Here is an 18,948-nt window from a genome sequence, read left to right as displayed (position 1 = left end):
ACCCCGGAAATACATTTTTTGACGTCACAGTAATTGGTCAGTGGTCATCACCATCAGGCTATGCTGTCCTTCGATCGATCGAGAATCGATCAGTTCTCTGAGAGCGGTAGTTTGCTTCGTTTTAAGGTGGAAAATATCCTTGATACTTCTCGTTATTGGTGAGTTTGACGTCCTTAAATGGGTGTTTAATACTCAAACAATGTTCGTAATGAATAGCGGTACAGGGGAGGCATTCTGTGTGGAGTAATGTGTAGTTTGCTGACTCGAGCCAGCTCGAGCGGACGAAGCGTGGATCGTGTTACTTCAGCCGCCCTCGCCTCAGAATTGTAAAAAACAACAATGGGTATCCAGCAAAGCAGAAGATTGGTCCTGTATGCAGCTTTTGCAAGGATTTTGAAGACTTGTTAGATTTAAAGTGTAATTTGCACGAAATGGGTAAGATACATGCAGGTCGGGACCGTTTTATTCGCACTCACTTTGCGCCGACATGTGGTCCTTGTCCATTTAAAGTGCACCTAACCCCAAAAATTCTTTTTTTGCGAAAACGAATCTACTTGTTAGTCGAAATAGTTCTGCGAAAATATTTTTGGATTCCGTTAAATCCTCGGTTTTTTGTGCCTCGACGAAATCTCGAAAATAGCTCCAAAACACCGCCATTTTGTTTCACGACCGAGTTTGAGGAGAATGGGTCCAGCGGCTCTTGTGACGTCTACCCAGGAAGGTTGGATATCTAACGTCCTCTCATTTCCTTCAGAATGGTGCAATACACATTCGAAAAGTGCGCAGAAACGCCTTCCAGAGGTGCTATCGGCTGTTGCAGCAATATACTGTACAATTTTCTAACGATCGGCTAATGGTACAATAAAGACGTACAATGGTTGATTTTGTCGAACCAAAACAAGCAAACTGAATCTGTGAGAACCATTGAAGAACTCTCGCTGGAATTTGTTCCACAGACTTTCGAATGCTACTTTCATAAATTTTCTGCTTAAAGCTAACCAGCAATTTGTAGAAATACTACTGACAACCTATATCTTCCAATCCCACAGTATTTATAACATAACCGGCAAAGTTGTGTGATCCGATCATGATCAAGAAGTGTTATACTGATATGTAAATAGGTCGCAACTGTACGCCGCTAACGAACACATTTCTCTTTCGATTTAGATAAAAGTCAAAGATTAATCCTTTAGAATTACATGATAAGAAAATTATTAGACTCACAGAGTTTTTCGAAGGTTTGGAAATCAGCAGTGCAACAAAGATTCTGTGCAATAGCGTCAAAAATATGACCGCGTAACATCTGCGGACTGCTTAGGGAACACGTCCTATTCGCTTATCCAACGAATTTCACTACGAACTTTGAGAACAATTTACATTGGTTATTTGGAGTTACAACTTAAAACGTGTGACAATGTTCAATCCGTAATTGTATGAAATGTTTCCTTCCGCCTTGCTTCCCGCAGCTTCAGAAATACAGGTCCAAACAGTACGATTTTCAATCGATCAAAGCCATTGTTTTGGAGGTCATCAAGTCTTGAAAACTGCAACACGTACGTCGCTCTTATAAACATGAAGCATTCAACAGAAAGTAAAACACAAACTGGATTTAACAGAACAATCATACCTTGACAAAATACATTCTAGCTAAGGACAAACGTAAACGGGCTATAAACACGCATGGGAATCTTACGTTTAGTTGACGAAATTACCATCCAAAGCAGTCCTTGAGTTTTCTTTCCAGCTTTTCATTTGCCTGCTCCTCCACTTCGTACCTAGCTTTCCATTCCTAATATACAAGCAGCTCGTCCGCAAAGAAGGGTTCCCCTTCGTCGCTTGAAATATTGTAAATTGCTCTCAAAGCTCTAAGCAGTGCATTCACAGTTGTTGAACATGCTCGACTGAATTTTATTTCGGAGTCTTCCGAATCGAAACTTAACTCTGACTCCAGTGACGAAAAAGAAATGATTCTGAGACAAAACTCGGACGTTTTAGTCCCAAAATTCATCGGAACGATTAGTTTTGTTTTCCATTTTCTTGAGCAAATACAGAGAGCTGACTGAGGTGCCACTCTGTTTGGTTCCTGGGTAGACATCATCAGCAACTGCCGCCCCAGACTCCCTAAAATGCGGTTGTGAAACACTTCAAGTGCAACTTTGAAAGGGCATAGAAAATTGAGGATTCAACCAAATTCAAAAATTTCTTCGCCCAAATGCTTCAAATAAAGTCTAGATTCATTTTAGCGAAAAAAAACTTTTGGGGTTAGGTGCACTTTAAATTATATTTTGCAATGCATCAAAGAAACTTTGATAAGGATTTGTCTTTAAAGACTGGCTTGTTTGGTGTTTCTGTCACCTTTCTGACTTTCTGTGCCTTTTGGAACAGGTGAAATAATATCTTTGTACCTAGGCCTGCCGTTTGCTGTCAGAATAAAACATTTGTTCATTTCATTCACAAGATATTTCTCTATCATTAAAGATTGTTTAAGCGTACATTTATACAATGGTGGTGTTTGGGAAGGGAGTAGAAATCGAAAATATTGTGATTTGTTGGCCGCAGCGAACGCTGGAAATACTGAAAACATTCAAGACCACTCAATATCTTCGGTTCATTGACAATTTTTCCTTGCTTGAGGTCTTTTTTGTTTACAGTGATTACATGTTGATAGTACATGGAAATTTTCAAGACCATTTCCTTGTACATGTATGCACATGAAACTAAATATTTTAGAATGCCCAAACACCTGTATTTGTTTACACAAGACCACTTCCACTTATGGGATGTGGTCAAGTTTCACTTCTTTTGATGCTGAAAAGACATTCAACATTTCAGAGAGGCAGTAATTAACTTCCATGAAACCCACTAGTTTATCTTGTTTACTCAGTCATTTGAAGCTTTCCGATTTCTATTTCCCTATCTTACATGTGCATTGTATCAACTTATATAAATAATTGACTGTTGTTGTTTTTCCTTTCATTTAATTCAGATGAACTTTGCTCAATCACTAAAACATAATTTTTACATTGTATGTGCTTAATGAATCATACATGCACATACACTGTATCACGTGCTTTGAATCAATATGAAATTAATTATGATCCCCTTAGTAATAATATTGTATCATCCTCCCTTCTGTAAGATTCTTACTTAACTTGTAACCACTTTATTACAAGACATTATAGCACCTGATGGCAATAAATTATATATATATCTATATATATAATTATATGTGTTTATTTTTTTTCCTGTGATAAATTGGTTAACAAGTGGGTTTGCTTATGCCACTGTGTCTCTGAATTGGCTTACTGTCGTCTACAAACCATTTGTAATAAATCTTCACCACAACTAACTCAGATACTAGACACGAAAGCATGTATTAAAGAACAGATACATTTCTTACAAATAAAAATTTATTGCATTTAGTTCATCACCTAAGTTCTACAACATTGCTTTTCTCCAGTGAGAAATTTTGTGCAAAGTCTCAAGTTGTAAGTTGCAAAAACAAGTTCCGTCAGTAGTTGCGAATCATTTAAAATCAGGCTTTGATAATGTAAACTGAATGGCAGAAAGCGAGGAAATTAGAAATTGTCTCAAATGCACAAGTGATAAAAGAGGTAAACTTGACTGAAATCTATAGACTCCTGTTTTTTTAGGTTTAGGGTTATGGTTAGGCCTAAGGGACAAGGTGGAAGGTGCGGTGGCCTTGTGGTTAGTACACTCAGCAATGGATTGAGTGGTCCGTGGTCGAGCCCTGGTCAAGGACATTGTGTTGTGTTTTTGGGCAAGACACTTTTACTCTCACGGTGCCTCTCTCCACAAAGGTGTACATATGGGTACTGGTGAATTTAATGCTGGGGATAACCCTGTGATCGACTAGCATCCTATCCAGGGGGTAGTAGAAATACTCCTAGTCGCTTCATGCCACCGAAACTGAGATAAGCCTGGCCTGATGGGCCACTTGGCTCGTATGCAGACTTTACCTTTTACTTAGGGACAAGGTACTGCATCAAGTTGGGGGGAGGGACAGGGGAGTCAGAACCTCCCACTTCCCATACCCCTATCTCTTGACTCCCGCCCTTGTTTGTCCTGCTCCTGTCCCCTGTAAATTAAGAGCCTCAAAACACATCCTAGTCATTTAGCTGCACAGTCCTTAGGCATTTCCTTTTTCTTTTTTGCTTCGTTTTCTGCCTTGCTTCTCTTACCCACGTCTTTCAAGTGAATGACCTATGACGTAACCACTGTCAAAGGGTTTTTTATTTTGAGCCTCGTTTTGAGCCCAAGGGTGAATTTTTCTTTGCCCGTCGGCCTAGAAGTCTCTAAAGACACTAAATGAAAGTCAAATAACATTATCAGTTCTTGTTTTTGAAAGTATTTGAAGCCTTAATGAATGACAAAAATTAGCATTTTGCATTTCTCTCCGGATTCCTGCCCTCTTAGCACACCCGCTTCCCGCCCTTTTCTCTCCCGCTTCCTGCCCGCTATTCTCCCGGGCTCCTGCCTGCGGCCTCTCCCCACCATCAACAGATGGCTGAATGTCCAGGAGAGGAGTTGCCATATGGAGAGCATTGGTCAGTATTCTCATCCATTTGTGTCGCTTGCTCGACCACTGACATTCAGCCATAATATTTCCGCTTGGATTCCGTCAAACCGTCGCTTTCGCTTTTCTACTGAATACTGTTTCACGATTGACAACGTTTAAACTTTACCCGGTAGGGTAAACTACTACCTTATCTCCTGACGGAACAATTTTAAATTCTAAAATTGATTGAGCCCGCATTTTTTTTTGTAGAGTAGTTGCTAAGTAACGTGACGTGTCGTCATGACGACAAGCTGTCATGACAACGTACGTAGTGCTGGTGCTCTTGGGGTTTTTGTTTACGGATCTGATTGCTATGGTGGATGGATTGTTCTGTTGTTTTCTTATGTCTACATTGAATCTATTAACAGGCTTTTGAGTATTCGCTGGAAATAATGAAAGTTCGAGTCTCTAAGCAGGATTCGAAGGTAAGCACATAGTTTAAATTTGTTGAACGAGTACCGCACGCCAGAAAGTAAAAATTGCGATTCCGCAATGCTGCAAAATGCCGGCTATTTTGTCTATCTGCCTGCTAACGAGAAAAGAAAGCTCTCTAGTTTTATTGTAAGAGAGAATGAAGAGTAAGAGATTTATTATTACCAACGTAATCTATCTCAAGTTATTTTTAGATCAATCCCGATTTTCAGAGGGTTTTTAAATAGCCAATCCTGAGACACTGATTTTCCACACGTGAACAGGCCAAATGGCTTTATTACGATAACTGCAGAAATTCTCGCGCGCTCATTGGTTAATTTTCATTGTCAACAAGCGGACAGACACATGAATTTATAATTTATGTGATGCGTCAACGAGCGAGAGCGGACGTTTTGACAATTTGTTATTTTAAAAGACAAATTAACGTCAATTTTTCATGCGTCTATCCTGTTATCACTCAAGAATTGACAGTGGGGACACTACATTTGCTGAGCTTACAGATACCCATCAATAAGATGAGGGATTGCTTCAGTTACAGACACAAGCAAATTCTGATGCAAAAACAGGTCTAATCATTTTTTTTTACGATAACTGCAGAAATTCTGGCGCGTTTATTGACTGATTTTTATTGTCACTAAGCGGAGAGACAGAAATTTATAATTTATGTGATGCGTCAACGAGTGAGAGCGGTCAATTTGTTAAATCGCGCATTGTTATTGTCCACGAAATTATCCTCGCAACGCGCGTGGTAAAATTAGAACTGGTTACTATTGGTTACTACAGGGGTAGCCTTGGGAACAAAGCCTTTATGTGGGATTAATTCTCGTACCCTTCATCTTCTCTTGCAATTTTGGAACATCAATTTTCTCTGTTTACTGCAACAGTTTGGTTATCAGTGAAGACATTATCCATTAGATCATCAGATCCTTTATTCTCCTAACCTGGCTGCTGGAATTTGTATTGAATACACTTAAGAGAAATTTGAACCGTATCTGGTAGATCACGAGCATCGTCGGTGATAAAGGGGATGGAAATCCGCTGTGTTTCCAACAGGAAGTTCTAGAGTACAAGCATGGCATGGTTTCAAGTCAGTATCTTTTTCTCGTGTTGGCAGGTTGAACCCTCTGTTTTATCTCAGCTGGTCGTGGACATGTATGAGTGCTGGAAAACTGGACAAAAATATGAGCCTTATGTTAAGGTATGCTAGAGCTTTCAACCATAGTTAATAGAGAGAAATGGTTAGGAAGGCCGGTAAACATCAAAGAAGCAAACAAACAGTCTAAGATTTGTGTTGGAAGGTCCTTGACCCTGTACATCTTGTTTTATGCTTTTACTCTGCATGAATTACATAATCGCATTGCTTCTATTGGTTAGTTCTATGAGCGCACGTAACCACCTTTTGTATTTTGCCAGGTTTTGTGCAGGGTGAACCCCCAAAATAGCAAACAAAAACGTACAACAAAGAACTTTGCCAGGTTTCCTAACCATTTCCCTCTATTCACCATGTTTCAACGTAAAAGAAATCATTGTCATTTTATCTTGCTTTCAGTTCTTGCTTACTTTCGTGATTACAAAGAGAAAGAAGAGTAAATTGTCCTTTTTTTATCGATGACGTTGAAGCTTCTGCTCACCTTTTTTCAGCGGGTTGTGCAAGTTCCAATTTTTGTTTTGCACCTGTTTTTTTAGGTGACTGAAAGTTTGCTGACGCAGGCCTTTGACATGCTAGTGACTTCTAAAGTGAGTTGTTTCTTTTTTGAAAAAATAACTTTAACGGGTACTTATCAGTCATGCGGACACTGAAATACCATGACACGTTTTCAACGAGAATATACACAGACATCAACTAAGGGATATCTTCTTGATTTAGCTCCAAATTCTCACAACTAACTTTGAAGGAAATGTATGACAATCAATGGGGAGATTTGACATGTTGAACTTAAGGGTGTTTGCAAAGGGAAAGGACCCTGTAAAGAACTTCTTTGTAAGTCCTTTCACTTCGTTTAACGCTCTTTGATAAGTGTTGGTGATATTCTGTCAAGCCAACAGCGAACGTACCCCAACTTCTCAGACTATGATGAATTCATGAATGTTTTAACGGTGTCACATCTCCTTATGTATTCTCTTATTGTTACGTTTTGCGTTATTTCTTAACAATGCAAGTGGGCTTCAACTTTATTTTTCGCCTCTTTAGCTCGATACATCATGTTATGTCATTGCTTGTTTATACGCCTACTTAGCTTTGATACATAAGTTGTCCACTTGTTTTAATCTAACAGTCATGACTATGACTGAACTAGAGCCAGAATATTGTAACAATCTTTTCGAATTTTTGATAAACCAAACTTTGGTTTTCAACAATGTTAATAACCCTCGGACTCGTCTTGTTTATGTTACAAGCTCGATATATAAATGACCTACGGATAACAAAACAGGGCAGTGAAATCAGAATTGCCGATGTTTACAGACGATCCTTTTTCCAAGTTGAGGGGCTCATAGCCACATTGATCTTACAGCAGTAGTAGTTTGATTGTAATCGCTTCAACCCTGTGGAAAACAGCATCTTTCTCACGTTATAATTCTGGAATACCTACTTTCTTGATTGTAGTCCGCGTCAGGAGAGTCACTTGAATTCGTGCAGGAAAATCCAGAGTCGCCTTCCTCTTTGCTGGATCAGGCTTTGAAATATTGCCAACAACACGTCAAACCACAGGTAATGTGCTCGTATTGCAATTTGAAAATGTTACTTTGCATTGCAGATAAAGAAGATTTTCCAGTTCTGGGTACAAACTGGAGTCATGTAGCAGCTCTCGTAAGGTCTCACATGAGTGGTTCGGTACTCTTTAAGAGAACAATAGATCAGAACAAACAACAGGTACAATGCCCCGTGCCCCAAAACAATCCCTGCTATACACTAAGATGGCAAATAGAATTACAAGCTCAATTGAATTGATACACTGCTGACAAACTGTAGTTTGTTGAGGGAAGGCGTCAGCACCTTTTTCTCTAAAGAATGCAGTTACGTCTGGCTAATCACAAGGCATTAATGGGTCACTACCCCACAATAGAAGGTTATCCATCAAAATGTATTTATCTGAGTCATTCCGATTTTGAAATGGAGGTCTCTAAAACAGGGACGTAAAACAAGCAGACTTGGTCTAAAGTGTTAGCTAACACCGCATAGAAAAGAAGTTGGACTGAGAATGCTTAAGCCACACACGAGCAAAGCCTACATAATGATTGCTCACTGTATGCATTAGAATCCTTACATTGTAAGTTACAAGAAATAAATTTTTGTATATGTTACTTACAATGAATCTTGTCCAGTACAGGTGCATGAAATGCGCACTGATGATTTGTTGATGGAATCCGAAATAATTCTGAGGCGACTAACCCGCCTATCTTCGTCAGTGTTAGAATGAAATACTCGATCATCTCATCGAGTATCCACTAACTTTAACATTTCTCTTTATTACCAGACCTCTTCATCCAACACTTCAGTTTCGCATCAGCCGAAAGGATCATCGGGAACCGACACAGGCGCCGATGTAACTTCGGGCTCGGACACTGAAGCTGTTCCGTCGGCATTAGAACAAACCTTATCACCTCCAATAATTAAAAACAAAGAAAATAATACTTCGGTAACACCAGCAAACGAAGCGCCAACGAAAACACCTGACGCCATTCCCCGAGATTTAATCACAGATTCGCTCTCTAAAGGAGAATCCACGGATAAAACACCGAGTCCCATCGCAGACGTTCAGATGGTAGCCGGAGTGTTGCCTTCGTCCGAGGTTCCGATGTCGGAGGAAGTGGCTTCCGACTCGAATATAGTGACTCTTGAAAGTAAAAACATAACACCCGCTGAAAAAGAATTAAAACCAGCCCCCGTTGAGGGTGCTATCCCACAGGAGCCAAGCGCCGCTGTGCCAGGGCCCCCCAGCACTATTGCTCTGACCACGGAGGCTGAAAAGCCACTCGCTAGTGTCACTCCCGGGGGTACAGTTCTTACTGATGGTAGTGAACCTTCCGGTAGTACGTTGTAAATTCTTTGGCCGGCATTGCAAACTGCCTCGCAAACAACTACTATAACAGAAAAACCCTGCATTCATGAGTAAAAACATCACAGAAATGAGTGATTCTCTATCGAGGGGAAAGGAGAACAAAAGGCAAATACTTTGAAAAGTAAAAACTTATCAGCTTTTCATCCCAGGGATACAACTCAGTAGCCACACGTTTTCCTCCAGGTAGGTCCCTGTACTCAACGAATGTGGCTACCGTTATCTTATTAATATTAGAGTCCAAACCTTCTTCTGGCTTACAGCAAACACGAATTGTCTAAACGCTGTAATGAAAGTGGCAAAGTCACTTCTGAAATGTCGAAATCCACAAAACACTTATCATTTCACTTTGGGAATATTGGGTCTGGCACTTTTTATGTACAAAAACAGTTGAATTCGAATTCAAAAGTCAACAGAAGTAATGAAACAATCATTCAAGCCAACTGCAAACACAAAATAAACAAAGATCACAGTTATTGTTGATTAGGCTGAACGATAGCAGCCTGTTATGGGTCCAACATTGAAGGCCAACCTGCTGGGAATGCTTGACAGAAATATCCTTCGTTTCCTTCAGTCTCACCCGCGAAAAGTGCTGACTGAAAGATTACTAGAGCAGCATAGCTCATTTCAATAGCTGGATACTTCTACGTGTAATATGTAATTCTACGTGTAATTCCTCTCCCTTGGATTCTTCCCCCTTCCCCCCCCCCCCCCCCCCCGAAAAAATATATATTGTTCGGTTAATTGCTCCTGAATAGGAGGAGAAAGCTTAAAAATTAGCAAAGCACACAGAGCTCTCAATGATACCATTTATTTTATTGTGCTTAAGTCAAGATTAAGTGGTTAAGTGATCTTCGAAACAATTCCCATTGATCATAAATCTTGGACCGGCGGTCAAACATTGATATTGAGGGAAGCGGCATGACTTTGAGCCATGTTTCGAATAAAGAACTTTGAATTTTCAAAATAATTGATTAAATTTCGCCGGTGATGGCTGTAGGTAGCAAAAAAACAAAAGACTCGAGGTTTAGTCCTGTTTAAGGAAGTCCATTTAGGTAGCCCATTGGCGGGGGTAGTCCATTGACAAGGGGTCAGTGTTTTTTTCATCACCCGTGATTTATCACCTAAAGCAATTCTGCTGTATGTGTGGTATGCGCGCATGACGGTCGAGTATTAGCTTGCTTTTAATATCCTATTTCCATGTTCAGTTTTGCATGGCAAAAGCATGTTTATGTCTTTGGGGGAGTATATGCCGAGGAAATATTAGCTTTTCAGTAGCGCCTACTGAGAGCGGCGTGTTAATAGCCCGAGAGGGGTACTCCTAGAAAAGTTGGGTGGGGGTGTACGGCCCACTTCCCAAAACCCTTACCCCATATATGACCAAAATTTGCGATTTTTGCTACCCTATTTATGACCTGGCCAACAATTTGATACCAATTTATGGCCATTGCCGCTGGCACAGTTGCCCTAAACATAATTTATGAAGGGCTTTTGTTAATGGTCTTATTGATAATGATGAAAAAGTAGCTTCTAAGAAACATACCCAATTCAAGACTAGAGTGCTAAAACCATACCCTATTTAAGACCGAAATGGCCAAAATCGATACCCTAGTTATGACCAACACGGCTGAAAAACCATACCTTTTGGAGCCGCACATACCTATATAGCCCATATAAGGGAGTACCCCCGGGGGTTAACAGCACGTTAAGACCGTTAATGATCAGACAATTTAACGATTAAAAAAACACCATAAGATAATGATTTAAAAAAATTCAGAACTGTGAAAACGAAATGAATATCAGTTTATTGTCACTGACACGAGTTTCAGGAAAAATTCGTGAAAGTGCGTTTAATCATAACCACGTGAGAATTTTCAAACTCGTAAAAGATTCTCGAAAGTTATGCAAACCCTCTACTGCGTGTCGGGTTTGTTAAATTGTTTAAGGTGATTATGCCCACCAATCAAGAAGTTATACCTTTTACCAATTTTCTAAACCAAATAGTTAATATATATAGACGGGCAAGCCTAACCGCAGAGCTCCTGGTTAAGAGCTCCTGTATTTGAAGAGAAATATTGTCGGCTCTGCACGCATTACGCACCTATGTGTGAAAACCAATCAGAGAGTATGGATGCACGCTTGCCTGACAATCCAAATTAAATCGCATGGATACATATTCTTTTGCTATGGTGCTCCGCTTGCACGCGCTTCTGACTGGGAGCTCTGCTATTGACAATACACTCCAGAACAAGTGCGTTCATTAAATACTTCAAAACAATGTAGAGCGAAGTGACTCGTTTATCAGTGACTATAGTGGTGGGTTAATACCAGTTTTTTAAATCGATACGATACGAGTACGATATTTACCGATATTTCGCGTTTTTTTTTTTCGATATTCGATATCGATATCAATACTGTGATTTCATTCAAGATTTTTCTCTGATGGTATCAATTAAGCACTGAAAGCCTTTTAGTAGTCCATAAAAAGACACAACCGTAGCAAAAGTGTTCCATCTTTAACTTCTTCTGTGGATACCAAAAAGAACTCAGACTCCCAGAACTATCGTGCATGCCAGGTATTTACGTCACTTCTAAGATGGGAGTTACAAGACTGCGATTGTTCCTTCGAATACAGGACAACAACACTAACGAGAAAACTGGTGATTTAGGGTACTGAAACTGAACGGAATATTTCAGTGAGCAGTCACGTGTGCAGTATTGAAAGAGATCGAAACGATCGATATTTCTCAAAAGTATTGATACTTGAAACGCTAGTATCGATGATATCGAGTATTTGGTATCGGTATCGGCCCACCCCTATTTATGACCTATGAATATCTTGAACCTAAATTATTTGCCAGTTTCCATTGAGGATGATGTCCTTCAGTGGCTGCCTCTGAAGTGTCGTTTTAGCCACATCTGCCACGGTTTTCCATCCCTCGGCATCACTAGCACTGCATACGTTGTTGGTTGGGTTGGCAGGGTCCAGAACAAATGGTTGGCTGCATGGACAAACACAGCATTTCAGTCCAGTATCATGCTGTAAGTGACACTGACATTATTCATATTACTAAGATTATTTATGATTACTGAGACCGTGTTTCTTAAGCAATCTCTCATTGTTTCTGCTTAACGTTCTCCTTGGTATGTCTAATGTCTGATGATACTGTCTGCATGTTTGGCTGTCTGTGTGTCTACCCCCAGCTGTCCACCTTTGGGTTAAATGAAATTTGTCAGTCGCTGTCTCTCAGACTCTCAAGCTATGTATTTTTAACTAATTCACTGACTAACTGACTGTCTACTTTTTTGATTGTTTAGCTATCTACCTGATTGTCTCTGTCTGCCTGCCTGTACGCCTTTCTGTCTGTCTGTTTTTCTGACTGGGTGGCTGTTTGTATATCTATCTGACTACTTGACTTTCGCTCCGCCATCCTTTGTCTCACTATCTGTCTGTGAGTGTCTATCGTAACTATCTTGATGTCAAAGAATGGTATAAATGTGGGATGTCGCTTAACAAAGGAAAAAGGGTCAGCTGATAGCCACAAGATGCACAGTTAGGCGACAAAGGTAGAACTGCACTAGGCTGAAATTTTGAAAACAACCCCTAAAATTAGTTTTGTGGATGTGGCCCAAATTCATTTTCACTAAGGAGTACAAAGGGGTACCAACCTTAAAACAACTCGTTAATGCTGAGTAACATTTTCATCATTTCGTTATAGCAATAAAGAATAACAAAATTTGACTGGTAAATGGTTCCTGTCACACTTCTCTGCTCAGCACAGTAGACGCTACCGCGATAACTCTCCCTGATTTTAGCACCGTAAGAGATATCAATTCACAAATTTGACCCCCTAAAAGGTACGATGATTACCCCCATCGCTTTTATATGGGCATTTCCCCCTCCCCCGCCTGGATCTTGCTTGGATTTTCCCTGTACAGGAACAAAAACGAACCTTATCTTCATCCCCCTGATTCCTCTCTTAGCGAGAGCCTCATTGTAGTATTTATCCCAAATGACATGTATGTGGCAATTATCGACCAACTGTTGAAGAACAGCTGTAAAACCGGCCCGAATGTCAAATGATGGTTTCCCAGCCTTCTCCCAACAGGCTATGGTGATGAGCTCCAGCGGATACGAAGATGGCAGTCTAGTTTTACCAGTGTTTTTGTCTTCGATGCAGGTTTTGCGCCAGTACTTTACAAGGCGGATTAAGTTTTTCACGCTCGGCGGTTGCTCCTTGACAAACTCCCTTTGTAAGCTCACAAAATGAGCTGAATAATAACGCTTGTCTTTCGCTTTACAACGAATCATTTCTTCGTACAGTTGTTCTGCAAAGTGCAAAAAAATTCACATTCTAATTAACTTGGCTTGATCCAACGTGGACACACTCACAGCTTATTCACATGATTCAAAAGTTTATATATTCCCCGAAACAATGAAATTGCAATCAAATAGACTTCATTATGGACTAGTAAACTGCAGCAAGCTGCAGGGAGGCTGGCCAAAAGGGGACTGTGTCTACATGACTGACAAACAATGGACTCATATTGAGGTTGGGTTAAAGGAAGATTAAAATCCTATTTTACCTCGACTTTGATCAGTTGTAAATGTCGGCAGCAAGTCAATGTTAAATTCTCGAGACGAATCTAGGTGAAATATGAATTTCACGGCGAAGGGTGTCTGTCCATCAAATGTGAATCGGCCTTTATAGGGACTCTTTTTGAGGCATAACTTCAGGTGCTTCTTTGTTTCCTGCAAATTGCGTTTGTGCTTTTTCATGGTTGTCACATTGTTGAGGAAAACCACACAGTCGATGTCTGCTTTGTCCTTGACAGCTGTTCCCTTCCCGACAGAGCCTCCCTGAATTGTGTTGAAAGGACAAGGGATATTTATAAACAAAACAGCACATCTTAGAAAAAAAAACACAAAGGGCTGAATCGATGCCAGAGCAGGATTTAAACCCAGGGCCACCGCATGCAAATCCGGCACCCTAACCACTCGGCCACGCTGCCTCCCTGAAGAAATGTATGAATTAATAAGTTTTCTCTATCCTGTTCGGGATTTGACTTGACACTACATTATATGAGCACGGAAGGTCCAAATAAGCAAAACAACTGGAAAATTATGCTTCCGCAATGCAGAAAAATGTATTTCTGAGAGCATAGTTTCTCAAAATTTTGCGGTAGAGACTAACCCTTACGTGTCTGTCGACTGAGTTTGTCCTTGAACAATATTTCATTTGCAAAATTAAATTGTCCCCTAAACAAACCAATTTTATACCGTGCAATTTGATTTTCATTTACGTTGTGACAAACATATTTTTGAGATTGGTGTCCTTATCGTGTTTGGAGCAGTTCGATCAAAATGAAGTAAGAAGTTAGAGTAAACATGATTTTGTCTGCTTTCTTGTATTCATTTTATTAATGTACTTCAAATTAAGCACGAAACATTTCGAAGACTTAAGCACTTCTTATCGGAAGTGAAATGTTACCTGACGTTCCCCTGGTTACTATGGCACTATAGCAGAGATGGGATTTTAGAAAAACTCACTAGTGGTGATTTGCATCGGCGAGTAAGCTAAACGCAGCACTTAGTCAGGTGAAACTTTTTGCCTTAAGCTGAGACATTAATACTGTATTAGCTCTTTGGTCATTTTAAAGTAGTACAATTTTAGAGAACTGCAGTCATGGATTCATTGGATAAAATTTGCCTTGCAGAGCATAGAACAGAAAATGGGGCGGGAGGGGCTGGGATGACATAGTTTTGGTACTTTCACTTTCTTGGAACTAAACTTTGAAATTCTACTTTTAATACCCTCCCTTCGCGGAGCACTAATTTATGAACGTTTCCTTAAATTAACATTCAATACACAAGGCGGTGACTCTTACCTTAACGAGGCAGTTTATGCTGAGAGATGGCAGATTATGTTGGAGGTATTTGTACAGTTGGTCTACAACCTGGGAAATTGCATCCCTGCTGGCCTCGTCAAGTTGGAGGTCATTGGTAATGAACTTATTAACAGCAGAACTGTCAGTGAAGTCAACTTTTTCAAAAAACGTTTCTGAAATAATGGAAGTCAAGCACATAGTTAGCCAGCTCGCTTTAGGGCTGTTGGCTGTGTCGTGTGTGTAATGTGTTACGTGTTGCGTATTGTACTGTCTTACAGGGTACTAAAATTCTCCCCCCCCCCCCCCCCCCCCAATCCCCTCCTTGGGGTGGGTAAACGAAAAACGAAACTGGAAGTCCGAATTCCGTTTTCCCACATCGTAGGAAAACAGTTGGCAACGTACACGCATTCGTCTGCGTGTACCTTAAATCGAAGTTCAAATTCCGTTTTTCAATGTCTTACGAAAATAGAAGATGAAAAACGGAAATGAGGTCATGAGAAAACGAAAAACGAAAATAGAAGTTCCAATTTCGCTTTCAATGTAGTAGGAAAACGAAAAACGAAAATAAAAGTTCGAATTTCCTTTTCCGATGGCGCGGGTAAACGAAAAACGAAACTGGAAGTTCTAATTTCGCTTTCCTATGTCGTAGGAAAACGGTTGGCCCTAAGGTACACGCATTAGCCTGTTATTAGAATGTCCTGTTGTTAACTGCTAAGACAATCTATATTCAAATATTTTATTTCCTACAATCTATTTTTCTTAGGGACGAAATAAAAAAAAAAGAAAAATTTGGCTTGACTTGTGGTTGACTCGAGGTTGACTTACGCTACAACTCACTTCGCAAAACACCTTGGCCAAAATAAAATGGAGTTCTTGCTAATTCGTTGGGGTTTGTCCATAAAGGTTGGCTTTTCAACCATTTTTGTGAAGGATTAAGTTGTTTGTGGGTTGAACGGGCCGAAAATTACTGTTAAATCGCATAGATAAAAGTCTTGAATCAGACCATGGTGGGGGACAGATTTCCATACAACTCCATACTTAATTATGCATACAATTTTCGCCCTACATAATTAATCACAAACAGCAATCATGAATTGCTAGGTTGCAACCAATCTCTAGAGACTCAGATAATAACGTCAGTGGCAGATGGTGGTCAAAACAGTGAGAGCTAATCAGAAATTCTTTTGTTCCTGACCATCTCGGCGGAATTAACGTGAAACCAAGCATCACTGAAGTCGCAAACTTGCGCATAATAAATGTATGGGACTGCGCGGAAATCTTGCTTTATCAGAACACACCAGAACGTTGTTTCCCGAACTGGATGGGTCGCAAAGTTCTATTTACAACTTTGGAATGGGTCACTAGCTTTTTTGAAAAATTTTCACGGGTTACAATAATCATAGTTAATCCTAGCACGTTCTGACGCGTTCTTTGCTTGGCTTGCAAATATTTGATTCCCTCCACTAACTGTGCAATAATTAAACACATTGCTTTATGCTTACCTATTAAGCTTCCCGGGGTGGTCACTCGATAACTTAGATGCTTTCGGCGGGAACATCCGTTTCTATGATGGTTATCCAAATCCTTCTGTCCCACGAACTTTTCCGGGCAAGCAGAACATGACAGAGGACAGAGCTCCTTATGGAACTTTCTGATATGCAGACGTAACTTGCGCACTGCCTTATTACACTCAAAACATTGCACAGATTTTCCCCGACTCCCTTTCTCTGTGCCTCTCTCCGACATAACGCGCTGTACATCAGCTTCGATGGAAGAGCGAATACGACTCTCTGACATAGCTTAAAACCTTGTGTTACGAAAGACTAACCAACGGCTTTGGTGCTTCCTCAATTTTGACACGACTTTGGGGATTTTCCCTAAATCATTTTGAGCCAATCAACTTTTGCTTTACCTAATTTTCTTTTTTACTAGCCAATCATTGCCGACTTATCTGCTTATTATTTTCTTTTATGTTCATGCATACATTTGCAATTTAATGTGGACCCCATGCCAAATTGACAACAAAATCTTTAGAATGAAACAAGAAGATCTTTTAGATCTTATAACTGCGCTTTTAAAATTTAACTGTTTTCTTAGCGCTACAGTCGCAACGCAGCGCACATTCCAAAGATTCATACGAGTCACATAATTCAAGAATAACGTTATCCACGACTATCTTTAGTACGGTGGTTATTTCCCTGCCAATGACGTAATCCTTGCACTTTCTGACACGTTCTTGCTTTGCTTGGCTCGCAAATATTTAATTTTCCTTCCGATCTCCGAACTCGCTTCAATAAAACAGCACGACAATTCGCTTCTTTTGTCTAAAAATACGGAAATTACTCGGAAAATTAAAAAGACTGTCGCTCCTGGCGAAATAAAAGTTCAAAACAAGCACGATTTTATTCAACACGCAGTCCAAGAGAAAGTTGCAACGTCGACACATTTCATGAATGACGTAATTGCTTTTTATGTATTAAATACTCGCTTCGAAACAAGCGCTTCAATAACAAAAAAAGCCAATATATTTTGTACTAAATAAAGAGTAGAATATTCATAAAATTTTCAGTACATTAACGTTTTACTCTAGTGACAGCTTTGGGCGAATAAACGTCATCAGTTGCGTGATTCGAAGAACCGCTCATGATTTGACCGAGTGGAAGTTTGGGTCTGGTCAAAAACATAAACCCGCGCTCGGCCTATGACCGTGCGGTTAAATACTAATTGATTAAATAATTAATTGGTTAAAAATCGCACAGGCCACAGCTCCTGAATACATGTACATTTGAAGTTTAATAGCATCTGTTTACTGTTGCTTTTTTCCATGCACTATTACTTGGGATAAATATTGATGCCTTTTCCGGCGTCAACGGTTTTATTTAAATGTCGTTTTCATACAGATTCTGTGATGAATGTTTTACATTGAAACAGTGATTTGAGAACCCATTGTATGTTGCAACAGTTAAAATGTAGCATCATCCACCTGAATCTATGCTTGAAGCCAGAATGGTGTGTGGAGGTGGTGTAATACCTCTGTGAAGTTTTGGCTTGGGGTGAGCTATTGGGACTCTGAAACCACTCACTTAGCACAACATTTTCAGATGCATATGGCAACCATATTGCATTGTTGTTGCAGAAAATATCTGCACTCCTCCCTAGGAAAGTTTCATGGTTTGGATCCCCACCCCCACCCCCACCCATGATTTTAGTTGACTTTGCTTCCTCTGGGGGTGTTGTTCTAGGGTCATTATTGTATTTTTAACCCATCTAACATGGTACAATAACCAGTTGAGATGCAGGGTTGCGGTTTGTATCATTGTCTATTTTTTCTTTTTTCTTTTTCAATTTTTCAACAAAAGATTCTTTTTTTGTTCATTTGCTTGCATGTGACGAAAAAAGTATTATTCAAAGTGAGCAAATTCATGATAATCATCATCAGCATCATCACCCATTTCTCATATTGGAGAAATGGGCTCCCATGCTTTCCTTTCAGCTGCAGCTGTTAAGTGCCTTGAGCTTTTTCTAGGTAGGCAATGATTCAAAGCTGGACCATATTATAGATACAGATAATTATGAGTGAACAAAAAGTTGATTATCCCTTCTTATTCTGATTGGCTAAGCCCAGCTAAGCAAAAGGGCATTATTCTCCCGTGATCAGTCTTTGGATGTACTTAGAGTGCAGTCCACAATTCATTCTTTTGATTGGACCTGTTCGCTATAGACCCCATAAGTGTGACATCACAAATGTTTGAGATTTTTCAGAAAGAGCAAGATGAAAAATGCTTCCTGTGAGATTGACAGTCTTCCATTCATGCACTTCCAGGCAATCTATCAAAGATGTACAAAAGCTTTTTATTGCCAGTGGCATTGCAAGTTCCTCTAAAAAGTGGTTACTCGGTTATACCAAATCAAGTTATCGCACACCCAAAGAATAAGAAATTTCTCATGAGCCAGGAAATGGTTCACAACAGGTGAGGTTATATAGTGCAT

General features: G+C 39.9%; 2 protein-coding genes across 3 annotated transcripts; one reads left to right on the top strand and one right to left on the bottom strand.

Moving 5' to 3' along the window:
* The first annotated feature begins 39 nt into the window (after positions 1-39).
* LOC149096982 (uncharacterized) lies at positions 40-9,502 on the top strand. 2 transcript variants are annotated; one of them, XM_089280128.1, is made up of 6 exons: positions 40-158; positions 4,948-5,004; positions 6,126-6,209; positions 6,698-6,748; positions 7,617-7,721; positions 8,488-9,502. In XM_089280128.1, the coding sequence occupies exons 2-6, from the start codon at positions 4,972-4,974 to the stop codon at positions 9,052-9,054; spliced, it is 840 nt and encodes a 279-aa protein (XP_089136254.1). In that variant the 5' UTR covers positions 40-158; positions 4,948-4,971; the 3' UTR covers positions 9,055-9,502. The 2 variants fall into 2 exon arrangements, with proteins under 2 accessions (XP_089136254.1, XP_089136253.1); XM_089280127.1 differs by having other exon boundaries at positions 40-435.
* Positions 9,503-9,866: 364 nt separating this feature from the next.
* On the bottom strand, positions 9,867-17,171 carry LOC149096981 (2'-5'-oligoadenylate synthase 1-like). Its single transcript, XM_089279760.1, has 5 exons — positions 16,461-17,171; positions 14,959-15,131; positions 13,657-13,930; positions 13,023-13,398; positions 9,867-12,071 (listed from the first exon to the last, which is right to left on the bottom strand). The coding sequence occupies exons 1-5, from the start codon at positions 16,753-16,755 to the stop codon at positions 11,915-11,917; spliced, it is 1,275 nt and encodes a 424-aa protein (XP_089135886.1). The 5' UTR covers positions 16,756-17,171; the 3' UTR covers positions 9,867-11,914.
* Between the last annotated feature and the right edge of the window lie 1,777 nt (positions 17,172-18,948).

Source organism: Orbicella faveolata, unplaced genomic scaffold, assembly GCF_042242905.1.
Source record: "Orbicella faveolata isolate gen_17 unplaced genomic scaffold, um_ofav_v1 contig_47, whole genome shotgun sequence".
Lineage (NCBI taxonomy): Eukaryota > Metazoa > Cnidaria > Anthozoa > Scleractinia > Merulinidae > Orbicella > Orbicella faveolata.
The sequence above is the reverse complement of the archived record's forward strand: the minus strand, read 5'-3'. Positions and strand labels throughout refer to the sequence as shown.